Source organism: Boleophthalmus pectinirostris, unplaced genomic scaffold (assembly GCF_026225935.1).
Source record: "Boleophthalmus pectinirostris isolate CB_2022bp ecotype Guang Dong unplaced genomic scaffold, ASM2622593v1 HiC_scaffold_14, whole genome shotgun sequence".
In the NCBI taxonomy this organism is placed as follows: domain Eukaryota; kingdom Metazoa; phylum Chordata; class Actinopteri; order Gobiiformes; family Gobiidae; genus Boleophthalmus; species Boleophthalmus pectinirostris.
The window spans coordinates 20,344,459-20,368,787 of record NW_026571047.1 but is presented as its reverse complement, the minus strand read 5'-3'; the positions used below and the strand labels follow the sequence as shown (position 1 = coordinate 20,368,787).

The window sequence follows — 24,329 nt, the reverse complement described above, 5'->3', positions numbered from 1 at the left end:
TCTATGCCGGCTGGTGGAGAGGTGGTTTAAGGTAAGGATCATATAAAGAGGACGGGCCAAGACTAAGTGAGTGTCTTTGCAATCTTTTCAATTACATGTATTAGCAAAGCATAGTTTTTAAGTTAACAGCTGCCTTTTATCTTTAGTTCAGTAGAGATTGGCAATTCCAGGGCTGAAATTATCCAGATGATTCTAGTGAAGATGAATGGAGATTAAAAACACACTGGAGCACTTCCTGTATTACCACATGACATCACAAAGTGGAACATAGTGTTTTCTGTGTGAGAGAAGAGCACAGCTTAAATATGCAGGAGTGAATTAAGCAAAACACATCTTCAGGTGTGTTTTTTGATGAGGAAACAACATTATAACAGATCTGAAAACAGTGTAATATGGGCCCTTTAAGATGATCACTGACTGAAAAGACTGAATTAATATTAGATGTATTTTACAGCCTTACTATATGGTATGGATAACTTTATGGATTGATGACAGTACAGAGAAATAAATCTTTCAGAGTTCCTTGGAAGACAAAAATCTATAGTTTCAATTACAGGTTTTATTGCAAAAAAATCATTTGAAAAAGTGTTGATTTGACCTCTAACTTGCTGTCTTCATGGAGTTTAAGTTTATTGTTACACTGTGGGACATTCCAGGCAAAGCAATAACATCTCCATGAAGACAAACTTTTATTTAATACTAATATGTGAAATGATTAAATGTGACTTTTAGCGAATTCCAATACTGATACTTGGGAATATATTGGTAGTACTGAAAACCACTTACAACACTAAAGCTAGAAATGGCACAATAAAAAAATGGACTTAAAAAAAAAATAAAAAAATGATGTGTTGTAGACTGCACATGGACGTAGCTAAATGGCTTGCTGCCGTGTTCCGAATAGGAAATGAGCACGGGCATGCTTCTGCTTCTTTTGACTCCAGTTCCAACTCCGTTTGTATTGAAAAATCTCTCCTTAACTGCTGCTGTCAGGCTCCTCATTTTGGTCTTAAAATGTTTGTATTAACTTGCTCTATGTGATCCTAGTTTTTCACTATTTTGTCAAAACAATTCCTATTCCTAATAACTGTCAGCTTCTGTGAGCTTCATTTGACTGGGGAACGCTCCATGGAGATGTTATGGCTTTGCTTGAAATGTTCCACAGTATGGCTTTAAACGTATATATCTGCATGAAAAGATGAAGGTGGTGGATCAACAGAAAAATAAACATAGTGCACTTTTATATATTTGAACCTCTTTAGCTCACGTGTTAATGCGCAACCAAAAAAAACACAAAAAGGTTCTCCACAGATGCAAACAGGTACAGATGAAAATTATTATTCATGTATTTGTTTAGATATTTATTGAGTGATAGTGAGTATAGAAATTAGTGACAGGCTTAGAGACTAAAGTAAAATGAACTAGACGTAGTATCTCACAGACAAAACACTCTAAAAAAAAAAAATTTTAAAACCTGTGTATTTGTATAACTACAGTATGCTTAATTGAAGTATTACATTGGTGAACTTTGCAAAATCAGTTCTCCTAAACTATGCCATTTTCTAAGGACTGTCCAGTATTGAATTTGATCAGCTATGCATTTCTGTCAGTGGACCAAAAACAATAAAATTAAATGTAGTAGTTATGACAGACCAGAGGAGTCCGTAAGGTGTAACACAATAACAGCAGCAAAATCCCTGACGCTCCTCCTGGAAATCCCTGTGATGTTGCTAAGCTCTCCTACCACCTGAAATACAAATATATAACTTCACTTAATGAACAAAAAATGTGAAATATCTGTTTTAATTTTAATTTAAATAGTTCACACCTCCTCCCATTGGCCGATACGAAATATGTACAAAGCGGCAGCAATGACAGCAGCACCGAGTAGCATGAAGTCCTCAGTCACAGACACAAACTTCTCTCTATTTAAAAGGAGTTTGGTTACATTGGCGAACAATTCTAGTTTGTACAATTACTACAACATAATATTTGCTATCTTGGATTGGGCTTTTGTATCTAATGCTTATAGACTTGCTTTAATAATCAGGGGTTGTTGTATGTCATTTAAACTTGCATATATATTGATATAAGATACGAGAGAGATACTTTATTGACAGACCATGCTGCTCTTGTATTAATACCTACTAAAAAATACAAAAAAAGAAAATTGCAAAGTGATGCCACAGTCAAATGAGAATATAATGTGACCAAATGTTCATCTACTAAAGCTGTGAAAAGAATACAAGTGCATATTAGCTACTTCGCCCTAGGGATATTGATTTAACGACATGACTTTGACAAAGGCTTATTGCAAATATTCTAGTTTTGTTTCTGATCATCAATAACATGGGGGAAGACGTATTGATTACATATTGATTACCTCTGCTCTGCTGTGGGCTGTTGGCTTCTGGTGGTCGCTGTTAACAGAGATTCATAGATGGTCACTCTCTCCAAGACGACAAACTGGAGCACCTGCTTGCACAGATCATACACGAGCTCTATGGGGACGGACGGCTCATTGTGACCTGAAAATAATAAAAAGAATAAATAAAAAATACTATAATAATAACTCGAATCACGGTTATAATATTTCAAATTGTTAATCAGCGAGGAGCTTTGAGATGTGACTTCAGACTTCAGAGAAAATCATTTATTAAAGATGAACTATAGTATGTGTGGTGGGGGGTCTACTACCTCCTTGTGTCCCTCCATATGTTGTTGCTTTGCTGAGAATCTTCCACAGTATGGCATTAACTTACCTGACCTGTAACTTTGCCTATTGACGTCTGATGCTATACTGTGGAACATTACATAGTGCAGTTTAAGCTGATACGTTTTACCATTCCTACTGCTTATGCTTATAGAATTTGTACCAAGGACTTCCAGAAGTATTTCAACATAGATCAGAGGGTTAGCAACATCCAGTTTAAAGTCGAGTCCCTTTAGCACCATCAGCTCTGAGTCCAGGAGTGATTTCTTTGTAACTGTGAGGCCCACTGACCGGAGGAAGCGCTCAGCAGTGTTGTTGTCAATAATCTAAAAACAACACATCAAGAAATTATTGAAATAAAACTGACAAATGTAAAGTGATAAAACCACAAACAAGCCTGATTTACATTCACGTGCAAAGACATTTTGCTTGCAATTTGTACACAGGAGAAAATAATGAGAGGGAACTTGTCTTTGACCATGTCCAAAAACAGCGTCTTCATAACTTATGGGCTGAACGGCAGAAGCTCCTTGAGGTGAGGGCGTGGTGAGCAGATGGGTGATGTGTTTGGTCATGAAACTGGAGAACATAAACAGAGTTAAACTAATTCTAAGTTTTAAATAAAGTTGAGTTACTGGTTTTAATTGCACATACTGTACCTTTGAAGTAATTCATTGGCATGGTATCCAACTTTTGGGTCAAGACTCAGTGCATTGGTCATAAGTAAAATGTTTTCTGGAGTAGAAAGTAAAAAACTATAATAAAAAAAAAAAAATATATATATATATATATATATATATATATATATATATATATATATATATATATATATATATATATAAAAGGTGACCCGCTCACTGGTATTTTTGAGTCATAAAAACATATATAACGTTGATTAAATAAATGCTAGATACTGTGGAATATTTTCAAGTTAAAGCAATAACAGCTCCATCAGAAACGTTACATGATGCAGCTTTAATTACAACACTGTAGTTAGCTTACAGTTTATGGAAGTTAGCTAGCAAACACGTTTTATTTATATGTAAATAACTAACAAATAACATTACTCTTGACCTATGTTTGGCAATTAAAACTATAAAATAGAGAGACTTACCCAAGACATTCTTATCCCTGAAGTTCCCGCAGCATTTTGATAAACTGCTGAGTTTATCTTTATTTTCCTTGTTGAGGTTCACAAGGAAATCTGTCAGGAGATCAAACGAGGCTTGTCGAAACTTACAAACATTGAGATTGTTGGACTGTTGAAAATTGTAGCGGATTCTTTTTGCCATTTATAAACGATCTAAAGTGTTAAAATGTTGTTCAATTAGCTACTTAAATGAAAATGTAATAAAATAAACTGTTTATGCCAAAAGATGTCGCTGTTCTCTCGTTGTTGGTCCACCGTGTCAGGCGGAACCAAAGACACAACTACATGTACCCGCGGGGACGTTTTTGACGTTGCACCAACGTGGAGCTGCGCTCATCTGAAGGTGGTGGATGTTTGAGTATAAAGAATATTTTAACTGAATCGGTTCACTATTAGTGACCTGCAGTGAGTTTAACAGGTCGTTTGTAAAATATACTTTTGGAAGTACCAGAAATACAACAACATTCCGTGTTTGAGAGCGCGGACATGGCTGAGAAGAAGCCGAGTTCATCTGAGGCTCCGTTCGCCAAGAGGATAGACCCCGCTAAAGAGGGCATCTCTAAAGAACAATTACACTTTATCAGACAGGTGGAGCTGGAGCAGTGGAAGAAGAAAACTCAGAAACTGAGGACACGAAATGTTGTAACGGGACTCGCCATTGGAGCTGTGGTTGTGGGCATTTGTATCCTTATCCAAACATGTCAGTGACGCCAAGGTTATGTATGTAACACCAGCATGGCCGGGTACACAACATCATATCTAGATCAAGCGCCGTGCTGTAAATGCTCTTCTCTTCGTTTAGGGAGTAAATTCTCGAGCAGATATGATTAGCTCTTTGAGTTACTACGTTTAATATATTATTTTAATTGTGTTTGGTGAGTTTGGGGATGCATATGAATACATTACAATATGACAGACTCAAATCTATTTTCATTTTCAGTTCAGCAAATAATATAGATTAAACAAATACATTTAGGTCCTTTCTTTATTTGAGGAATCCACATGCTAACGCCAAGTTGTCAGTCCTGTTGTGGGAGTCGACGCCCCGGTTGAATAGCCTGAAATGACCCCTCACCCTCCCACGTCTTAACTTCCTTACAATAAGATGCAAGTAATACCAGCAAGATGTGTATTTATTTAATAATTTAGTTAGCATTTATTCAAGTTTGTCATACTTTTACATGTCTGAGCAATCTGATTATTTATTAAATTCAGACTGATTTGCTGGCTATTTGTCAAATATTAGTTAAATAATAAATAATTGTAGTGATCAGGTTAGGGAATTTATCGTTTCAAATTCTGTATTTCTGTAATTCTTACATTACACCTTGTTATTACTGCTGGTATTACTATTTCATTCTTGTGTGTTTTCATTCCTCCCATTGAATTGACCTTAACCAGATCACCCTGTAGATGGATACACATTTTGGTCAGTCTCTCAGGAGAGGATCATGGACGAAATCGATGAGGAGGCGAAAAGAGCGAGGTCCCAGATGCCAAAGACTGGTGCCAACTGAAACACACCTGTGGCCTGCTGTTGGACTGTGGATGGCCCTAAAATGTTACAGCACTTAAAGGACTTATGTGCTGCTCTGTGTATAAGCACTGGACTTGAGTCTTTTGATTCTAATGCTGACTTAAAATCTAATTTAATTATGGTTGCTTTGGCAAATTTCAGTTTGACAAATAACTTAACAATGCTTCTACAATAATCTAATATGAATCAAGGATATAATACATGCATCAGTCAGCTAAAGTTGTTTATGTGTGAGGCCTTTTAACACCAGTGGATGCCGGTGACACTTTTGTAACAGCATTGAAGTGCTTATTTATTTTCATACCATTGGGTTTGTTAAGTACTTATAAATGATGTGCAGAAAACCTATCTTGTACAGGAGGACAGTAAAAGTAAACCACTGCAAATGCATGTATTTACAGATTCATTTATTTTGCATTTTAAAATTTGACAATATTCTGATCTGAAATCAATCTAGAGTAAAAATATAAAATAAGACATTATGAGGGAAAGGCACAAATTCAGCATGGCAGGACAGCAGCTTCAGAAAGCAGGACATTCATATATTTACATTCATTTAACAGTTGTACAGTAATCACTTTCATTGAATATATTATAGTCTTTGGATATTTTGCAGACCCTCCACTGAAACATTCAGTGTTTTTGTTTTTATAAGGCAATGACAGTTAAACATTCACAAGTGGAACTGTCATTTTGATCCAGCAGAGAATATTATAATAAAATATATTGGGGAGTGTCAGTTGTATCTTTGCGGTAAAAGAATCATATGTCCTCATAAAGGAAAATCCTTTGAACTTTTAATGACGTACAATCCACTAAAGTGCACTATGTGCTTTATCTATTAAAAAGGTTCTGCAAAAATAAGTTTTTGAAAAATCGGGTTTACTCTTACACTGTAAACATGAATGCACTCATTTATATACAACTATACAAGTAACAGGAACCCAGTAGTCTAAAATCTAAGCAGAATATTTACAAAAAGTCCTGGTTCAAACAGCCATATTTCTCAAACATTGCGTAACATTCACTAAAGCGGCTCACTTTCTGCTTATAGGACCTAACCGCCAACAACAAGGCCTGAAAATAAATGTTTAGTTCCATGCACAAAAAAATACCACATTTTACTGTAACCGATCAAAATCTGTCTCCACAGATGCAGAGAGCTCAGTGTGTCAATATGAGAGTTCACATAAAATTGTTCAGATATATTACACTTATATACATCATACAGCACAACTTCATCCCACACGTGAAGATCTCCATATGTTCAGTATAGTTGCTTTGAAAGTCATCAGTTATCCTATGATATTTGTCATAGATTCTAATAGCAGTGTTGCGGCTGAGGGTGCACAATCTATCTAATCTGTGTAAAATTCAGTACCAGTGTATTGAGAAAAACAGCAAGTAGCACTTTGTACCTGAACTTCACTGCGTTTGGGTAAATCTATTAGTATACAGCAATTTGTGCAACCGTATGAAGTTGATTCGAACCATAAAACCTGTTGTAGCTAGTTTACAGTTTAACCATGACACAAAATTATTATTAATTTTGAGCGCTGGTTTTCCGCTGGTTTGAGCTTGAAGTAATTGATGATTGGTGATGACTGGAAACACTGGCTGAAGAAAGAAGGGAACGCTGCAGTGACAGTTCATTTGAGGTAGCTAAAACAACCAGCTTGTGTGGTTGGATTTCTTACTGTAAAACAAAAAAGAAAACAAATCTTACTATTTGGATCATATAAACATAAAACATTGTCTTATGTCAAAAATCTGCATTCTAATACAGTACTCTTTAGTCAAAACATTGAAAGTATTTTTGGTAAGGTAGTAGTTGTTTAAAAGTGGTTGCAGCTGTAAGTAGTAACCTTGATACTTTTACCTTTACTTGAGCATAAATATAACAAAATACTAAATGAAATTAAATGAATATTAATTGCCTATCTTCAAAAACAGTATCTTAACTTGTCCTCTAGGTGTCTCCCAGCCTATGTTATTTTTGTACTCACCATTCTGTTGATCTCTGCGGCGAAAGTGACCCCTTTGCTGGGTTTATCCTGTGAACCACTGCTGCTGCCGCCCAAAGAGTTCCTCCTTATGATACCTGAGCAACAAATCAGAGCACTTGTTATGAAACTAAGACAAATTCAACTGTCATAAAAATTTGGGCTGCATGATTATTCACAATCAAATAGAAACTAGCAAATTGCAAAGAAAGCAATTTTTGAAGTACAATAATTTCCTCTACAAACAACAAAATATCCAGTTTTATTCTGCATAAAAACTGCTAACCCTGTATGTGTGTGAAACGCCTCAGTCGTCCAGGTAGAATCCACGGCAAAGGAGAAATTCAATTTGTCGACTGGTCAAAAGTTTATTTTGAAAATGTCTTGCAGCTCATCCAAGCTGCTTCTTCAGTTCAGGTCAGACGCTGGTGGACACATCGTTATATCTGCCTGCAGGGAGGAGCTAATTACCTCAAGCTACTCTGAAACTAACACACCTACTTGTTTACAGTTTCTGTTTGTTAGTTAGACCTATTGAACTGCACTGAGTGTGAACCCCACAGTCCACTCTCAGTGCAGTTAGCCCCTCCCTCCAGGCAGATATAAGGCAGTGTCAACCAGCGTCTGACCAGAACTGAAGAAGCAACTTCGATGAGCTGCGAAAGTTAAACGTCCCTTTGTCATGCTAACCCTGTAGTTTACATTTGTACAAACATGTTCTGAAATGTGATTCTTGTATAAGTTTGTCAGTTTATATTCCAGTCTTTTCATCTAAATTCATCTAAATGCATTAAAAAGGAAACTTTAAACAGAAACTTATTACTAAAACCAGGCCTGTCGACAGATATTTGGGGGCCCAGGGCAAGAAGACTCACATGCTCCCCCCAATACTAATTAATAGGCAGAGGTTCCAATTCTGGGCCCCTAAAACCCTGCTGCCCAGGACAACAGACCCCCTTGTCCCCCTCATCAACTTCCCTGATTAAAACATAGGCTGCAAATCTAATCACCATGGAAATGCTTGTCAGATAAATTGCAATTCAATTCGTTCCCCAAATCATTCAGCCCTAATAAAAAAAAAAAAAAAGTTGTATTTCCCCTTACTTACCTTGAAGGGGCAGCACCTCCAGTCTCTGCAGGCTGTTTCTTCTGGAGGAGGGGTAACCGTTGCCTTTGGACAGTCTGCGCTGACGGTTGGAGAACATGGCCGCTGGGGACACGATGCCCGGAGGAGGGACTTTACCCATTTTCTCATACAACTCCTCGATCTCTCTCTTCTGAGCGGCTTGGAGGGCCTGCACCTCAATTAGATGCCTGGTTGATAACAATGCAGAAAAATATAAAAGTTATATTGCAAAATAATTCATGAAACACCAGGTGAGTTAAGAGGTACACAAGCAATAAAAATACTATGTAGTGGTACTATGATGACATCATTTAAGATGAAATGAATGAAAATAGTTTTAAAAAGTCTAATATTGTTACTACACAAACACATTCAGTGTTCAAATCTCTTTTCAACTGAACTGAAAGTCTATAAAAGTTCCTATAACTAGCTGTATAAAAAATAATAATAACAACGTGGGTACTGGGTGTAGTTGGAGTATTTTGTGGTAATCATATTAGAAATACTGGAAGTACCAGCATGTATATTAACACAATTAAAGAGACAGTCCAGAATTTTGGACATAGGATGTCATTTCCTCGTGAGCCAGAGTGTTGGAGACGTGTGGAGACACTTTTTAAATGTTCCATCCAGTCCTTGTATTTGCAGAGGTCGCTGGTGCTAGGCTAGTGCATGTCAATGGCCATAGTTATCCTGACACTAAAAACAGTCTTACCCACTCCACAAAACACCCGAAACAAATCTATTATTACACCAGACTGTCCATGTAAATGTCTGTGTTGATAGAATAATGTCTGAAATAAAACTAACCTTGCATTTGAAGGATTTATGTCTGAGCAGCAGCAGTGAGTTGTACTTCCTGACAGAAAGCTTGGCAGCGACTGATATATGAGAAAATACTCCTTCAACATTTGACGATTCATGTGATATTTTAAAAAAGTGTCTCCACACGTCTCCAACACTCTGGGTCACTAGGAAATGAGGTTCAATGTCCAAAATTCCAGACTGTCCCTTTAATATGAATACCTTTACTTTATCTACAATCTCTGCTTTTTTATACTGAAAGAAAATGTTTGTGAACCTATAAAGATAAAGCTGATTTTATTTTTTGCAATAACATTTCCATGAGCAGGTGGTGAATTTTCCACTAGAACTATTACGCAGTCCATCTTTAAAAATCCTCAAAATGGCCTCCAACATTACATTTACACTCACTTCTCTCTGAGCTCCTGCAGCTCCTCCAGCATCTCCTCGTCTTCACTGTCTGAATCGTCACTGCTCATGTAGGCTGTGTTGCGATTATACGTCATCATCCACAAATGGTGCAGAGCGTTACTGTACTGAGGGCTCCCCGACGCCCCATCCCACATCCGCCCCTCCATTTCAGCCACAGTCACCGAGAGCCCGCTGTCCGCCGACGTCCCCATGAGACTCAAACTATTCGCTCTCCTCCTGTTTCGTTTCCTAACCCTTTGCCTATCCTCTACTTCACACTCTTCATCTTCTTCCTCATCCTCTGCTTGTTGGTCCTGGCTTATGGACCACGCATTCTGGACTTCTTGCGTCGTCCCAGATCTTTGTTGTAGGGTTTGAGGGGGGGACAGTGTAAGGGACGTGGCAAGACTTGTCTCGGATTCGGCCTGGTCCGTGCTGGTCTCTGATGTGGTGTTATGGGCGCCCTCTGGAGGTGGGGTAGCAGTAGAAGCGGCAGGACTGTTGGGGAGGATGGGGGGTGACTGGGGTTCAGGGAGGTCGATGCTGGGGCTCACTTGGAAGCGGCCGATGGTCTGGGGAGAGTTTGGGACTAGAAGAGAAAATGCAAAAAAATTGTTGGTTTTAGGTCAAAAACATCTAGAAAAACAGATATTCTGACTGTGACCGGGGTTGCCTCTCCACAGATCTGACCTGTAACTTGATCTGTAACTCTAGTTTGGTCTCCATGAAGGTAGAAAGGTTTAATATCATATAGTGAAGTATTCCAGACAAAGCAATAACAATGCCATGGAGGAAAGCATTTTGTAACTTTTCTCCACCAGTGCACTGTTAATAACATTTTCAAACGCAATGTATGCATAGGGTGAACGTGGTGGGTAAAAGGAGGATGAGTTGAACAGTTTTATTACGTAAGGCCCAAAAACAGAACCACCTGGTACAACAGATCTTTCCTTTTTGGTCCATGTTTATTGTACACTGTCCCTGTATAACCTGACCTTGTGCCTTGTCTTACTTATGTCCCAGATATTCAATAATGCCACATGAACATTATACATTTTCATTTTCATTCATATTAGAAAGTGAGATTTACATTTAAAAAAACATGATCACTTTTGTGCATTGCAATTGATAAAACAAAAAATGATATGGTGTTATATGTTATTATCTGTTAGCCTAATTTTCCAAAGTCCATCCCTCCAAGTCCAAGCACATTCAACAACATTTTCTAAATTTTGAGGTGGTCTGCTTATGATTGGATTTATGCACTTGCAACCAAATAAACTACAATGTTTCAGTAGTTATTTTATAAACATCCCGCATCTGGGCATTTGTGTTTATTTGGAAATATCTGTAGTTATGAAACAGCTACAGTTATGAATTTAAGTCATTTGAGGTGGGCAGAGTAACATTGCACATTGCACAGTAGTAGCTTTTTTATTTTTTATTTCACTTACTTTTTAATGCACAATTTAAAGTATTAAACACTATTAAAAGTTCTCTCAATGGCCTAACAAAAAGAGAAGAGCCAAAGTACTGAAATTATGAACACATTTACACTCGTCTGTGTGCGCCTGAAGCTCTTAACTAAATTGAAAATGCAGTTGCCTGTGTGTCCACTAGGTGTCCCTCACTCCTCTCCCTGTATCATAAATGTTGGAGTCTGCTGCTTTGGCCCCTGGAACAGAAGGCCTCTGTCTAATGCAGTTTTTAAAAGGGGAGAAATAAATACTGTCAGGTGTGGGTCCAGGAGGAGAGGCTGGTAATTAGCCTGGCTGCGCTCGGATTGGCCGGATCGGGTGGGAAGTGCCTCAATCACACCTTCATTTGTTTTCATTTTGAATGGAACATTACATTTGTGAAGTCACAGTTACGCAATGCCACACAAAGGTTTCATCAAACACGGCTGCAAATGTCCTCAAACTAAATCGACTGCAACAAAGATGGTCTGTTTTGACCTAATACATAAAGCATGGCAATAACAAACATACAAGCCAAATAAATACTGGAGGGTTCGGGATACTAATGTATTCAGATTCAATCACGAAACAGATAAACTTATGTTAATGTCCAGTGTCCAGGGAAGCATACTTTGCAAATATATTTATTTATAGAATACTGAATACCTGCAATAAAATGTATTTTCTAACATTTTCCAAAACATGGTCCAATCAGAGTACTGTATTCTAAATATTTTTTCATCAAGCTGCACTTCAATTTTAGAGTAAAAACGCAACATAGGATCAAAAACAGCTTTGACCTTGTTTCACAGTTTTTTCTGCATTTGCTAAAACTAATTAGTAGGGATGTAACGATATCCAAATCTCTCGGTACAATATTATCACAACATGCATCTCGCGGTGCGATATTTACTGCAATATTTTGAAGAGGCTGATATAATTGTAGACAGGACACGTTTCTGTTTTTAAAATACACTGACAAGATTTTGGTATGAATTATTTCCATCATAATCACAAGAATTCAAGTAAAAAACATATTTCTTCATGTTGTTTGCACTGAAATGAATCATGGGATATGTAGTTCCTGATGTTTATAAGCTGTTACTACTATAAAACCATGCATTTAAGCAAAGGAACTTGTAATTCGATATATTGTGGCAGTCCACGATATTATTGCGAGACTTTTGATGATACGATATCACAGTATTTCAGTTATTGTTACATCTCTACTAATTAGAGAAGGAAAAATCATACATGCACATGCTATAAGAGGTAGGTTTTATATTTTTGTCACAATGGGCCTGCTCACAGTAATAATGCATGTTTTTGTGGTAGTTTTGAGGAATAAATAAAAGATATACGTTTCAATACCATGCTGTGGAAAACTTGAGCTAAAGCAATAACATCACCATGGAGACAAGCAAATGGCGGACCCTCCACACATTACGTTAATCAAAGGCACCATTATCAGAAAGAAATCACATCACGTAATTAGATTTTGGTGTGTATATGTTGTATTTAAACTAAGAATCTGTTCATAATCAGATTGAGAGTGCATATGTAACTGCAGCCATGGTGACAAAGTAATTTCCCTTGGGATCAATAAAGTTTCTCTCACTTAAGTCAGTTTAATTTATGCTTTTCCTCCATAATCTTGACTTTTTCCCATAATGTAAGTCCCATTTCCTTTACATTTAACACTGTCTAGACACATATTTTCTTACATAACTTTACAGCTTTAAGTCTGAAGTGTATATTTTATTACAATTTATACAGCAAAACATTACTGCTGTCGTAACGTACCTTATTAAATCCCTTAATCATATAAACCAAGGTGAGACGATGTTGTAATATTTACTATTGGCAGCAGTTGCATATACACAGACAGGTATGCGAGGGCTGTTTGATGCATAACAGAAGCACTTTTTTCTAGCACCTCGAGCTCGGAGCCAGCTACATATATGGGAGAAAGTGTTCATGATGTAAAGATGGAGGAGAACCAGAGCTATAAATGAACTATAGAAAGACTTACCCGAGCTGGACGGAGAGGGAGTTGGTTTTGGACTACTGCAGACCATTTCACTCACAGTGGGGGTTATTGGAGAGCTCAGGGATGATAACTAGAAAGCAAAAAGAAAATATTTAAAGGGTTACAAAGTTATAAGGAAATGCTCTGGGTAAAAGTAGTAGGAGTAGTAGTAGAGTCACCATTTTCTCAGTAAATGTATTTGTAAATTTGCTATAGATAAGAGATTTTCACTAGTTTTTGTTGTAATAAACTAATGCAAAGAAGTCAGTTTAAATTTTTTGTAATAAATTTTTTTGTATTTGTGTAATAATGTAATAATAATCTAATGGCGGTTATTCTAAATAAAGTTCTACTCTATTGTATATGAAAAAATCACATATCTTGTCATTTTTTGTTTTGTGTTTGTGTGTTTGGAGTGTACAGAGAGGGGTGGAGTGTGGAGAGGCGGGGTTTGTTTTTTGTCTTTTTTTTGTTTGTTTCTTTTGATCTGTAAAAAACAAAATAGAAAAAAATAAAATAAAAGAATGCAGTCTTTTAGTTCAGGTCTCTTATTTGGAATTTTGTAAAAACAGTACATTCCGTCATAAAAAATAAAGCAGTTTTCACACCACGTTAAACATTTACTCAGTGGTGTATTTTAATTTGTGTTATGAGTAACAACCTAAAATAGATTTCTGTGAATGAATCGCACTTGCTTACATATTTAAACATCATTACGGTGTCAATTTAAAAGTCCATCAGTCCAAACAGCAATCAGTGACTGTGTTTGCAATGAGGATAAAAATAAAATAACTTGACTAATTAGTACTGATTATTGTTGATTCAAATATGTTCCTACCAGATTCACTAATGACTTTTCGTGCTAATGAGCCTGGCAAACATATTTGTACTGAGAGAAAATGACTTACGGTGTTTTGGGGGCTTTCGCTTGGTGAAGAGGAAAGATCGGATGAAGAGGTTGAACTCATGATATCAGTTTTAGCAGCAGTGAAATTGTGATTATTGTCAACTTGGGTGCCATTTGAAGAAACTTGTACGTCAGTTTGTTGTGGTTGCTCGTGTCTGGGCATTGGGGGCGTAGAAGGGAAGGACGGAGGCGAGAAAGGCTGTTGCCATGGTATTTGTTGGGTGTTCTCTGTGTTATGGTAGGTTGGTGGGATGTTTGCGTTAGTATAGGGTACTTCCATCCCGCTGGGGGGGTACTGGGGTTGGTACTGGGGCGGGTATCCGGTTTGGGGTTGCATATGAGGGGGAAGGTGCGGATGGTAACCTGGATACGAATGCAAGCCTTGCGCAGTTATGCTCGCAGGCGGTATAAAAGACTGCGCCATGCTCATCGCCATCGAAATCACATTAGCCAGAGAAAATAACGGCTGAGTATGCGGGGGCCATATTGTTTGTGGACTTGGGTGGTTCAAGTTGAGATTCTCGGCGCTACCAGAGGTCGGACTGGTCTCCATTTGCATGATGGGAGATCCCGGAGAAGGTGAAGGGACTGATGGGAAGTTGGGGTTGCTGGCGACGCGTGTGAGGGGGGCGTGGGGGGGTCCCGCAGAGGGTTTGGGGGAGGAGGAGCCGGGGGAGCCGGGGTAAGGGAAGGGGAAGTGAGTGTGGCCCATGTAGGGGAGGTGGTAGTGCTGTTGGTGATGGGGGTATAAAGACGAGGGGTGATGAGGGTGGGCGTAATGGTGCAGAGGAGATCCTGGAAGACAGAAAACAAAATGTATAATGTAAATTGATTCTAAGGAAAAGGCCACATTTTCAACACAGCATAACAGTAGATTCTTTTTTTTTAAAATATTAACATGTGTTTTTATCATATCGCTTTCAGATAAACTAGTTTAGTTTAGAAAATTACCTACATAACTGGCAAAAGCAGCGCTATTGAAACCCATAAAAATAAGTAGTTGTACCAGTTATGTTTGTAGTAGTAGTACTTTATTTTAAATTGTTAACCAATACAGCAATGGTCCTACTTTCTCATCATTTTGAATCCAATCAATACTACTGCAGATATTGGTCCGGAACATTCTAAAACTATTCATGACAGGTCAAAATTTTACCTATTTCTATCGTTTATTTCAGTATTGTTCGGTATATTATGTTAAATGTTCAGATTTGAGTATGAATTAGTATTTGGGTATACATTTTTGACAACTGCCAGTGAAACTCATTCCACAGTTTGAAAAGAAAATGTGTACAATGGAGTTTACTAGAGGCCTATATATCATATTTATATACTGCATAATAAGTCAAACAACATTAGTGATCTTTAAAATCAATATAAAATCAATGGTATCTATGTCCTCACATCCAAATCTAACCCAAATCAAAATTCAAATTCAGAGTGGCAGGTTGTAGATTTTTTATGCTAAACACAATAGCACAGATTTTATTATTTATTACGCAATCATATAAAGGACGTCATAATCACAATTGTGGGTAAGTCTAATGTAAAGTTAATTCCATCCAAAGTGGAATACTGGACGGATCTGACCCAAAAAGACTGTTTTATTTGTTCATTCAGTTCAGTGGGTTTAGTGACTCCAGTCCTTCCTGTACCCCCTGCCAAGACTCCTGTTTCATCAAGCAAATAAGTCTTTCCTCTCCCTCTTCCCGGAGTAAATAATGGTTTCCATGGTGAACAAAGACATTCTGTTTGAGGCAGTTTCCAGCGTTAATCAACTTCATAAGCCAAAGTGGTCCATCCTGGGGCTCCAGTGGCTCCGAGGGAATCAGTGTGAATAGGGAGAGTGTGGCTTTTGCATATTGAAGGGGTTTTAATGGGACACATGTGCACATCTCCCTGTAAGTAATGTTTCCAGACGTAGACAGACAGTGGAAATGCATCGGGAACCACTAACCACTAAGGGGGCTCCTCAAATTGGAAAGGGTGAAACACACAATAAATGATCGTATTGAAACTAAAGGTGTTTTAAAGGTACACCAAGTAACTTTCCTGATGGAGGTTGCATCACCAGCTTGTATCCATGGAGATGTTATGGGTTTGTTTGAAATATTCCAAAAAGCAGGTTATATTACCATGCCAAGTTAGTGTTGTATGACCTAATTCAACCAAATTCGACTGTTTAAAATATTGTTTAATATTTATTCTTGAAATCATCTCACAACCCCCAAGTCACTGCCTCCAGCCCCAGCTTTGAGAACCACTGATCTAAAGGATACCGATTTTCTTTACTGATAAACAAGGCTCCCCCACAGCACTAGACACATCTCCCACTGTTTAAGATTCTAGATTAAAGTAATTAGATTAATTAAAGTGGTTAGGAAATAGGCATTACTCCTCTGGGATTAAATGTAGACGTCCTAGCAACTAATCTGACATTAACTTCAACAATGACGGCACAGTTTAAAACCACACCCCCTCCTGTTCCTGATGATGCAGATGTGCCCATGCTGTTTCCACTATGAGGGGAGAGTCATTTGAACCAGACTCGGTACAGAGGCAGGTGGCCAGGATGTATTACGAAAACCACAGGCGCGAGCCATGCATGAGTCAGGATCTGAAGTAGCATTAAAGTGGATATAATCACTTTTATGAGCAATATTAAAGAGCTCATATTATGAAATTTTTTGATTTATGTTACACGTTGTTTCCTTGTCAAAAACAGGTTAGAGTTGTGTTTTGTTTCATTCACACATGTTCAACACACAAACCCATATTTAGGCTGAGTTCTTCTCTCAAACTGAAAACACTCTGTTCCACATTGTGATGTCGTGTGGTAATACAGAAAGTGCTCCACTGTGTTTTTAAGCTCAATACACCTTCACTAGAATCATTTGGATAATTTCAGTCCTGGAATTTGCCCATCTCTACTGAACAAAAAGTAAAAAATATCCATTAACTTGAAAACTACTGCTTCACATGATAAGGTGGAACAGAGCATTTTGAGCTTTGGAGATGTAGACACACTAATAATGCAGCTTTACTCAAACATGTGTGAATGAAACAAAACATAACTCCAGGCATATTTTTGAGGAGGAAACATTACAACATGGCTTAAAGCTCACCAGAGTCGATTTTGTGTAATACAGGACCTTTAATTTATTCAGTATAATTCTTGGATTAGGGACTGTCATAGATGTCCAATGGAATACACTTTTCTTAATTAATACATATTTTTTTTACAATATTAATTTAGTTGGGTATATGCATTTGGTTCAAAATGCTGTAAAAACTAAACTATTCAAATCATTCATGTTGCGTTTCCATTCCTTGCCTTACTTGATTAGCACACCCTGTTAATGTTTAGAAATAAGAATTAGCACAGTACAGTACAATATATCATTTTGTCCACCTGCTTACGTCAAAAACATCTGTCAAACACTGTCTATTTTTCTTATTTCTTTTGCAACTCTCTATTGTAAATATTCCAACAAGAATGAGCAGAGAAGACAAAAATGTATCTATATTACGGTCACTTGTGTACAGTTTGGCCTGCTCTATCCATCTCGGGTTATGTGGTCTGTAATCGGTGTCAGATGCCTCCCCTGCAGTGAGAGAGATTTCTTGGAAACTCTACAGAAGTTTGTCCTGGCGCACAGATGTTGTGAAGGCGAGTTTTGAGTTTTACAGCGACAGCATTCACGGGAGCTCCTCTAAAACTAGAAAGCAGCGTTCAGGTGAGGTAATTACCCAGGAGGCCCGGCTCTGAGACTGCACAGATGAAGGCATTGATGAGAGGAGATGTCAAATGGCGCCGTATAAACTGAACAATACGCAGAGAGGAGAGGAGGGGGTGTGTGAGGGAGCCAAGGGGGTCTTACTGTGCCAAATATATGAAACAGTAAACAATGGCAGTATTTTGTTGTGGTTTTTGCCAGAGCATTGTGAAAACTGAATAGACATAAGTTAAAATCACTTAAATCTTAAAAGTACACTGTGTAACTTTTTGGTGGGGGTGAGTCACCTGTTTGTTTCTATGGATATGATGCTGCTTTGCCTGGAATGTTCCACAGTATGACATTAAACTGTGATTTTATAGCTCAAAATACCTAGAAAAACTGGCATTCTGATTGTGAGCCAGGTTGCCTCTCCACAGATCTGACTTGTAATTCGGTCTGGTTTGGTTTCTATGAAGATAGAAAAGTTTAATGCCATACTGTGAAACATTACAGACAAAATAATTCACAATTAACCAGAAAAGTTACACAATGCGTCTTTAACGTTAATTAGTTTTGATTAGTTCACATTTACTTGCTTACTTATTTGTCTTGATTTTTTTTTATAAGTTTCAAGTTATTTCTGACTGTTTCAAGATGTTTTTCTTCTTTTAATTTTTCATGGATGCGAGCAATTATTTTTGTAATTTCCGATTTTTTTTTTACTCTGTTGACACATACTTTTAACAAAATTACAGAGGCGAGACACAATGAAAGTTAAAAAAAAAGTAGAGCAACAAAATAAACACATCCAAACTAGCAAACATTAGTATTTTAGGGATTCAAATCAAACATTAGTATTCTAGGGATTCAAACCAAACATTAGTATTTAAAGTATTCACACATTAGTATTCGTAATTCAAGCCATTTAAAGTCATATATATATTGTTTTGTTTTGTTTGCTTGTTTTTTCCCATGGCATGTTACCTGGAGTGTAGTGGAAAGACTGGGAGCGCATGAGAGGCCGTGCAGGTAAAACATTTCCTTTAGTTGAAGCGTCTCCTTTGGGGCACAGGCTCGGGCTGTGTGCCCCTGTACCTGAGTTAGCCACACTAAAATCTAAGACAAGACACATGCATGAGAGGCTACATTCAACTAAACTACAAAACATGCATTCACAAAAACTAAACACGTGTTAGTCAAGCTGTTGATTGGTATGGGGAAAGATTTCAAAAAGTACATGCTGTGTACAAAAAATATTTCCTGTAAATAAAATAATATAATAATCCTCAAACTATTTTTCTCAGTTGCTCGTATAGGAATTCTTTAAAGGTATGTAACTTTTATACTGTTCTGTTGGTCCACCTCCTGCTTGCCTCAATGTAGATGTTATTACTTTACGTTAAAAGTTTCTGAGTATAGCATTAAGCTTTCTCCATGGATGCCAAGTTAAATGCCAGTGGAGAGGTGAACCCATCCCGTTTTTTCAAGGTTTTTTAACTATAAAACAACTGAAATTTTATCAAATCAAAATAGGTATGTTTTAATGGCAAACTTCGGAACACTGAAGGCGAAGCAAGAGTACAGAGGCAAACAAGTGGTGGACCCTCCCCAGAAGAAAAGTTACACAATGCACCTTTAATTTATTGACTGTCAAACAGACTTGGGTAAATGAGTAACTGATTTGTTGCCTTTTTGAGCAAGATTGTACAAGAAGACTAATAAATACTTTTGACAGATACTGACCTGTGATTCTGATATTTTCTTTTAAAAGTGACTTAGTTTAGACTTTAGAGTTTTACAATTTCACATGACAAACCTTGGAGATACAGGTATTAAAAACTACACTACATTGGAGTCTAAATGAGAAAGATGTCTACTGCCTTTCTGATCATGCAGAACTCACACTTACCAGGCAGCGAGGAGGAGGAATGGGTTCGAGATATGCCGTGACTGTGGAGATTTGGCTGTAAGAAAAAAAACACACGCAAAAATCTTAATTGCCATGTGCTTTTCAAGAACTGTTTGTACACTACCAGTATTTACTAAGAAATTCCTGGCACGTTTATCGTTATTTAACTACATTTAAAAAGCTGATTCACTTTATGTTTACTGCCTTTGTGCCCTCAAGCAACAGCACAAACATTTTCAGAAGCCACGCCATGGAGAAACATTTATTTAATTTCATGGGAAAGTATTTAAAGTATTATTGATCTAATAAATTTAACAAATTTCAAAGAAAGAAATGACACATAATCACAAGTCAGCACCAGTTTTTGTTCTAGTAATCCTGGAGCTATTTGGAAAGACGGAATGGGAGGTCATCTGAATTAAAATCTAATCAAAATCAATATGAGTTTACTCATTACAGGAGAAGGAAAGAAGATTCAGTGTATTTTTAAAACATGAATGTCTAGGAATCTTAAATTATTCTTAGCAAACTAAACTAAAAACTAATTTTGTTTCCTATTTAAACGCAGTATATTTACCAACCCATGTGCCACAGTCTGGAGTCCTTAACTAAACAACCTGCTTTATGGTCTGGACAGTGCAAACAGCAAACAGCCTGGGAGAGGAGCCAGAGAGGATCTTGGGAAATGCGGTCCGTGACTTGTTTTAATCATGAGCTGTGCTTAGGAGTAATTCTGTAGAGCCTAGGGGGTCGGAAATATCTTTTTGTACTGATAACGGTGGCCCATATGGGAAAAGGCATTTTACATCAGCAGCTTCTGAATCTTGTTCTTACTAAAACTACAAATTATTCTGACATTTATAATCTCCCCCTCTCCTTCATAAGTCTTGTAAGACAGAAGTCCAGCTCTTTTTGGTCTTTTAAAGTGGAACAAGATAGACAAAACCTCAGGGATTAGCTCAAATTGATGCCAACAAGAATGAATAAACATATCAATCATTGTACTGCTAATACTATCTAAAACACATATTATGATTTCTTTATGGTATTTAGTGGTAATTACAAGTAGATATTTTTGTACATTTTATTTATTGTAAACAACAATATCGATTTAAATCATCATAGTTAAGTTTAAGAGAATGGCAAAGGAAAAATATTTGAAAGAATAACAACAGTACAGTAAATAGACTGTTGTTATAATTAGAATAATTGTTCATTTTTTTATGATGATGTAGTAAAATGTTGTATTAATGTCATATTAATTTTAAGATGAATGTCCATTAACGTGCTGTAGTTGGAGATAAGGGGAGGCACAATCAGCTTTAGCTTCTGCCTACACCAGGTCAGTGACTTAGTATTTGATTCTACATATTGAATATGTTTTACTATGACATCAGATTGAATATAATGTATGTAGACTGTAATGAGTTAAACACTGACCCAATAAAAACACATGAATATGCAAAAAAAAAAAAATCATCATAGTTGCATTTCAATAGCCAGGCTGGTGCCACCTAGTGCCTCCACTCAATTTCATTTCTCTCCAGCGACTAGGTCAAGAATGAGAATACACTAGACGGTTTGCAAGAACCCCAGAAGTGTGAGTTCGGGCATCAGCAAATCAGCGAAGAGTCATACATTCTGTGTTGGCAATGATTCCCGAGATCGAGGATTTAAAGCCAGACAAAGAGAATGTTTGGTGAATTTTATCAAGGGAAAAGACGTTATTGCCCTTCTTCCTATGGGATTTGGGAAAAGCATATGTCACGACCAAATAGCAGCGATTGGTTAAATTTTAAAAAGTACATGCCTACGCAAGCGAACGAATCCTAATGCTGCGAGGTCAGACGGTTTCTACAAAGTGAAACCGGCTGATGAATCAGGCTAATATTTCACTGCAGCAAGTAGTGGATTTTCATGTACGTGTTTCTATTGTTGAAAACGAGCTATGTAACTTTTTTTTAAACTCGACTTACTCTGAATGCAAGTAAGTGCAGAGAAGTGGGTGGAGATAGGGGGTAGATTGAAAATAGGTATTTTCTCAGCACTCAAGCCTCAAACACAGGACAATACAGGATTACTCAACATGCATGAATAAATCAAAATCCTACTTTAATGTAGACATAGACATAATTCTGACATGTGTGAATGGAACAAAACACGAGTCCAAGTATGTTTTTGATGAGGTAACAACATTCTAACAAGGCTTAAAGTTTTGTGTAATATAGAACATTTAAATCCCAAATACTTCATCGTGTATTAAGAACGTCTCCAAATGCCAAGTTCGGATAAATAAATGGGATTTCACCAAGACCAATGAAAGAAGACAGGTCTGAGTATGAATTAATACAAATGTACGATCCAGTTGTGCATTAGATCATTGTTGACAAGCTAACTCATATTCCTGGAAATGTTTTTTTTCCAACTTGGCTTTCATAGAAGTGTAGTCATAACAGATTAGTACACTGACTCAACAATATATTATTATTATTATTTCAGCACTGATGTAAGCAGGACACTGGAAAGTTCATTATGAAAATACTAGAAGAGTTTTAGGCATTAACATTCCTGTGGTGACAAATAAAGTGGGGACATTTCCGAATTCACAAGGTTTTAAAACATTTGTGGTTTAGGTAATATCCGTTTTAACCATACGCTGCTACTTTAATGGGAAAACGCTCTGCATCATTAGAGCCAGGTCCCTCTAGACAAATGGACAGTGAACACAACACTCTGTAGCTACTTTTTATTTCCTGTGCAAAAGGACATTACAAAGTGTCCCTCCACCTGCATCAGACTTATTGTTCTCTGTTAGATAAGTCTGGTCTGAGTCACTACGGTTGATCGTGACAACCAGCGCTATCATAAAATACAGGGAGGTCAATGTTACTTCCTCTGTTCCGAACTAGTGTTGTGAAGTAAAACAGGTGGTGACGTAAGAAGTAGATGAAGTGCACCATCTATTTACTGCAAAATAATAAAAAACTAGGATTATATGATGGCTTTTATCTTTTGGGGTCAGTAAATTATTTGACTTATTATATGCTAGTCACTTGTATGGTTATTAAATTGCAGTGTGTGAGCTGCTGTGTCCAAGTCATTTCTTTTGTGGATCAATGAAGTTTGTCTATGTCTAAAAGTACATATACATAACTTAAAGTGTTTGAGCCTGTTATAAAGTTATAATCTATGACATCTATGGATCGTTATGTAATAATTAATTAATACCAATGTAATTAAAGAATTAAGTTTGCTGTCCTCTGCATTAGAAATATGAGGAGCCCAATGGGAGCTGATGTCACCATAAACTTCATCACAAAAAAGAGTCAGCACCTCTGATGGACAGCTGCAGGTCACGCGGACATTTTAAAAAATCTTTTTACCAAAATTACTATGCAATGCTGCCAACTCCAATGCATTTCACTGATTAAGAAAATAAAACTGGAGAACAAAATAAGTAGAGAGCAGTGGGTGCATGCACAAACAGGGTTCCCACTCTTTTTCACTGACAAAATTTCAAACCTTTCCATGACTTTTTCATGACCTAAAGTGAATTTTTCATGACCTAAAGTGAATTTTCCATGACGTGTGTAGAATTTATCAGACTTTTAGGGCTAAATATGAAGTGTTAACCCTTTCTTCTTTCTTCTTCTTTCACTCTCTTTATGGTTTGGTATTATGGTTTTTTAACATTCAAAATAAAGTCAGTGCATTTATTGTTTTCTCTTTTAAACAAAAGGCGCAGACGTTTAGAAATAATCATAATATCCTAATGATAACGTAACAGAACACTGTAGTTGCGTGAAAGATACACTAAAATTCCATGACTTTTCCAAAACTTTTCATTGAATTTACAAAATTCCATGACATTTCCATTTTACAGGCCTGGAAAAACCTTTTCAATTTCTGTGACTTTTCCAGGATTTCCGTGGGAACCCTGCACAAATCACTCCAAATTCAGCAATGTGAGGGAACGGGGACTCAGAAGGGAAAACATCTATAAGAGTAAAAGCTCTGAAAAGTTGATTTTGCATTATAGATCTGCTTTAAGTTAGTGAAGTTTCCCCCCATGTTTTACCTGAGAGGCAGACAGAGAGTTGACTCCGCTGTGGAAGCTTGTCTGTGGAGGTCTGTGTGCGCTGGAATGACCGGGGGGCTGCTCTTTTGCCATCAGCGCCTCAGCACGCTTGATGATGTCACCCATTCGATAGATGAAGCCCTCCTTCTCCGACGGCAAGATGAACTCATTGTGCACCTGCCAAACATGCAACTATGAGTAAGTAGACAATCATTTAAATTTGATATTATTCAAAGTGAGCATCTTATGTTCACTATTTCACTTGCATGTTTTTGAATTATGAATAAAATAGATAGATACATTTTTTAAAGGTGCACCATGCTATTTTTCTGGTAAGGAAGTCCACCACCTGCTTGTCTACATGGAGAATTGACTGAAGATGATATTGCTTTGTTACCTACAGTTTTAATTCATACTGTGAGCAAGTCTGTTTCTCTACTTGGCCTGCTAGCGTCTCCATGGAATTAGACAAGCTTAATACCATTG

The 24,329-nt window shown here is 37.2% G+C and overlaps 3 protein-coding genes across 4 annotated transcripts in view; 1 reads left to right on the top strand and 2 right to left on the bottom strand.

Moving 5' to 3' along the window:
* Positions 1–1,579: 1,579 nt before the first annotated feature.
* On the bottom strand, positions 1,580–4,101 carry cntd1 (cyclin N-terminal domain containing 1). Its single transcript, XM_055150164.1, is given in 8 exon segments — positions 1,580–1,747; positions 1,829–1,925; positions 2,384–2,528; positions 2,877–3,039; positions 3,120–3,197; positions 3,199–3,292; positions 3,373–3,448; positions 3,828–4,101. Coding segments are annotated over 8 exon segments (936 nt in total). The 5' UTR covers positions 4,006–4,101; the 3' UTR covers positions 1,580–1,642.
* Positions 4,102–4,170: 69 nt separating this feature from the next.
* Positions 4,171–5,722, top strand: LOC110154197 (cytochrome c oxidase assembly factor 3 homolog, mitochondrial). The gene is made up of 2 exons (XM_020918156.2): positions 4,171–4,545; positions 5,277–5,722. The coding sequence occupies exons 1-2, from the start codon at positions 4,350–4,352 to the stop codon at positions 5,378–5,380; spliced, it is 300 nt and encodes a 99-aa protein (XP_020773815.1). The 5' UTR covers positions 4,171–4,349; the 3' UTR covers positions 5,381–5,722.
* A 67-nt stretch (positions 5,723–5,789) lies between these two features.
* The window catches only part of wnk4a (WNK lysine deficient protein kinase 4a), an 86,022-nt gene continuing 67,482 nt past the window's right edge, over positions 5,790–24,329 (bottom strand). The window contains exons 13-21 of one of the 2 annotated variants that reach the window (XM_020918155.2): positions 23,844–24,020; positions 19,766–19,820; positions 18,841–18,972; positions 14,139–14,932; positions 13,234–13,321; positions 9,745–10,333; positions 8,512–8,717; positions 7,407–7,501; positions 5,790–7,096 (exon numbers count right to left, since the gene is read on the bottom strand). In XM_020918155.2, the coding sequence (XP_020773814.2) occupies positions 7,094–7,096; positions 7,407–7,501; positions 8,512–8,717; positions 9,745–10,333; positions 13,234–13,321; positions 14,139–14,932; positions 18,841–18,972; positions 19,766–19,820; positions 23,844–24,020 (2,139 nt within the window). In that variant the 3' untranslated portion in view covers positions 5,790–7,093. The remainder of the gene's footprint in view (positions 7,097–7,406; positions 7,502–8,511; positions 8,718–9,744; positions 10,334–13,233; positions 13,322–14,138; positions 14,933–18,840; positions 18,973–19,765; positions 19,821–23,843; positions 24,021–24,329) is intronic. The other variant, XM_055150163.1, reaches the window with a different exon arrangement.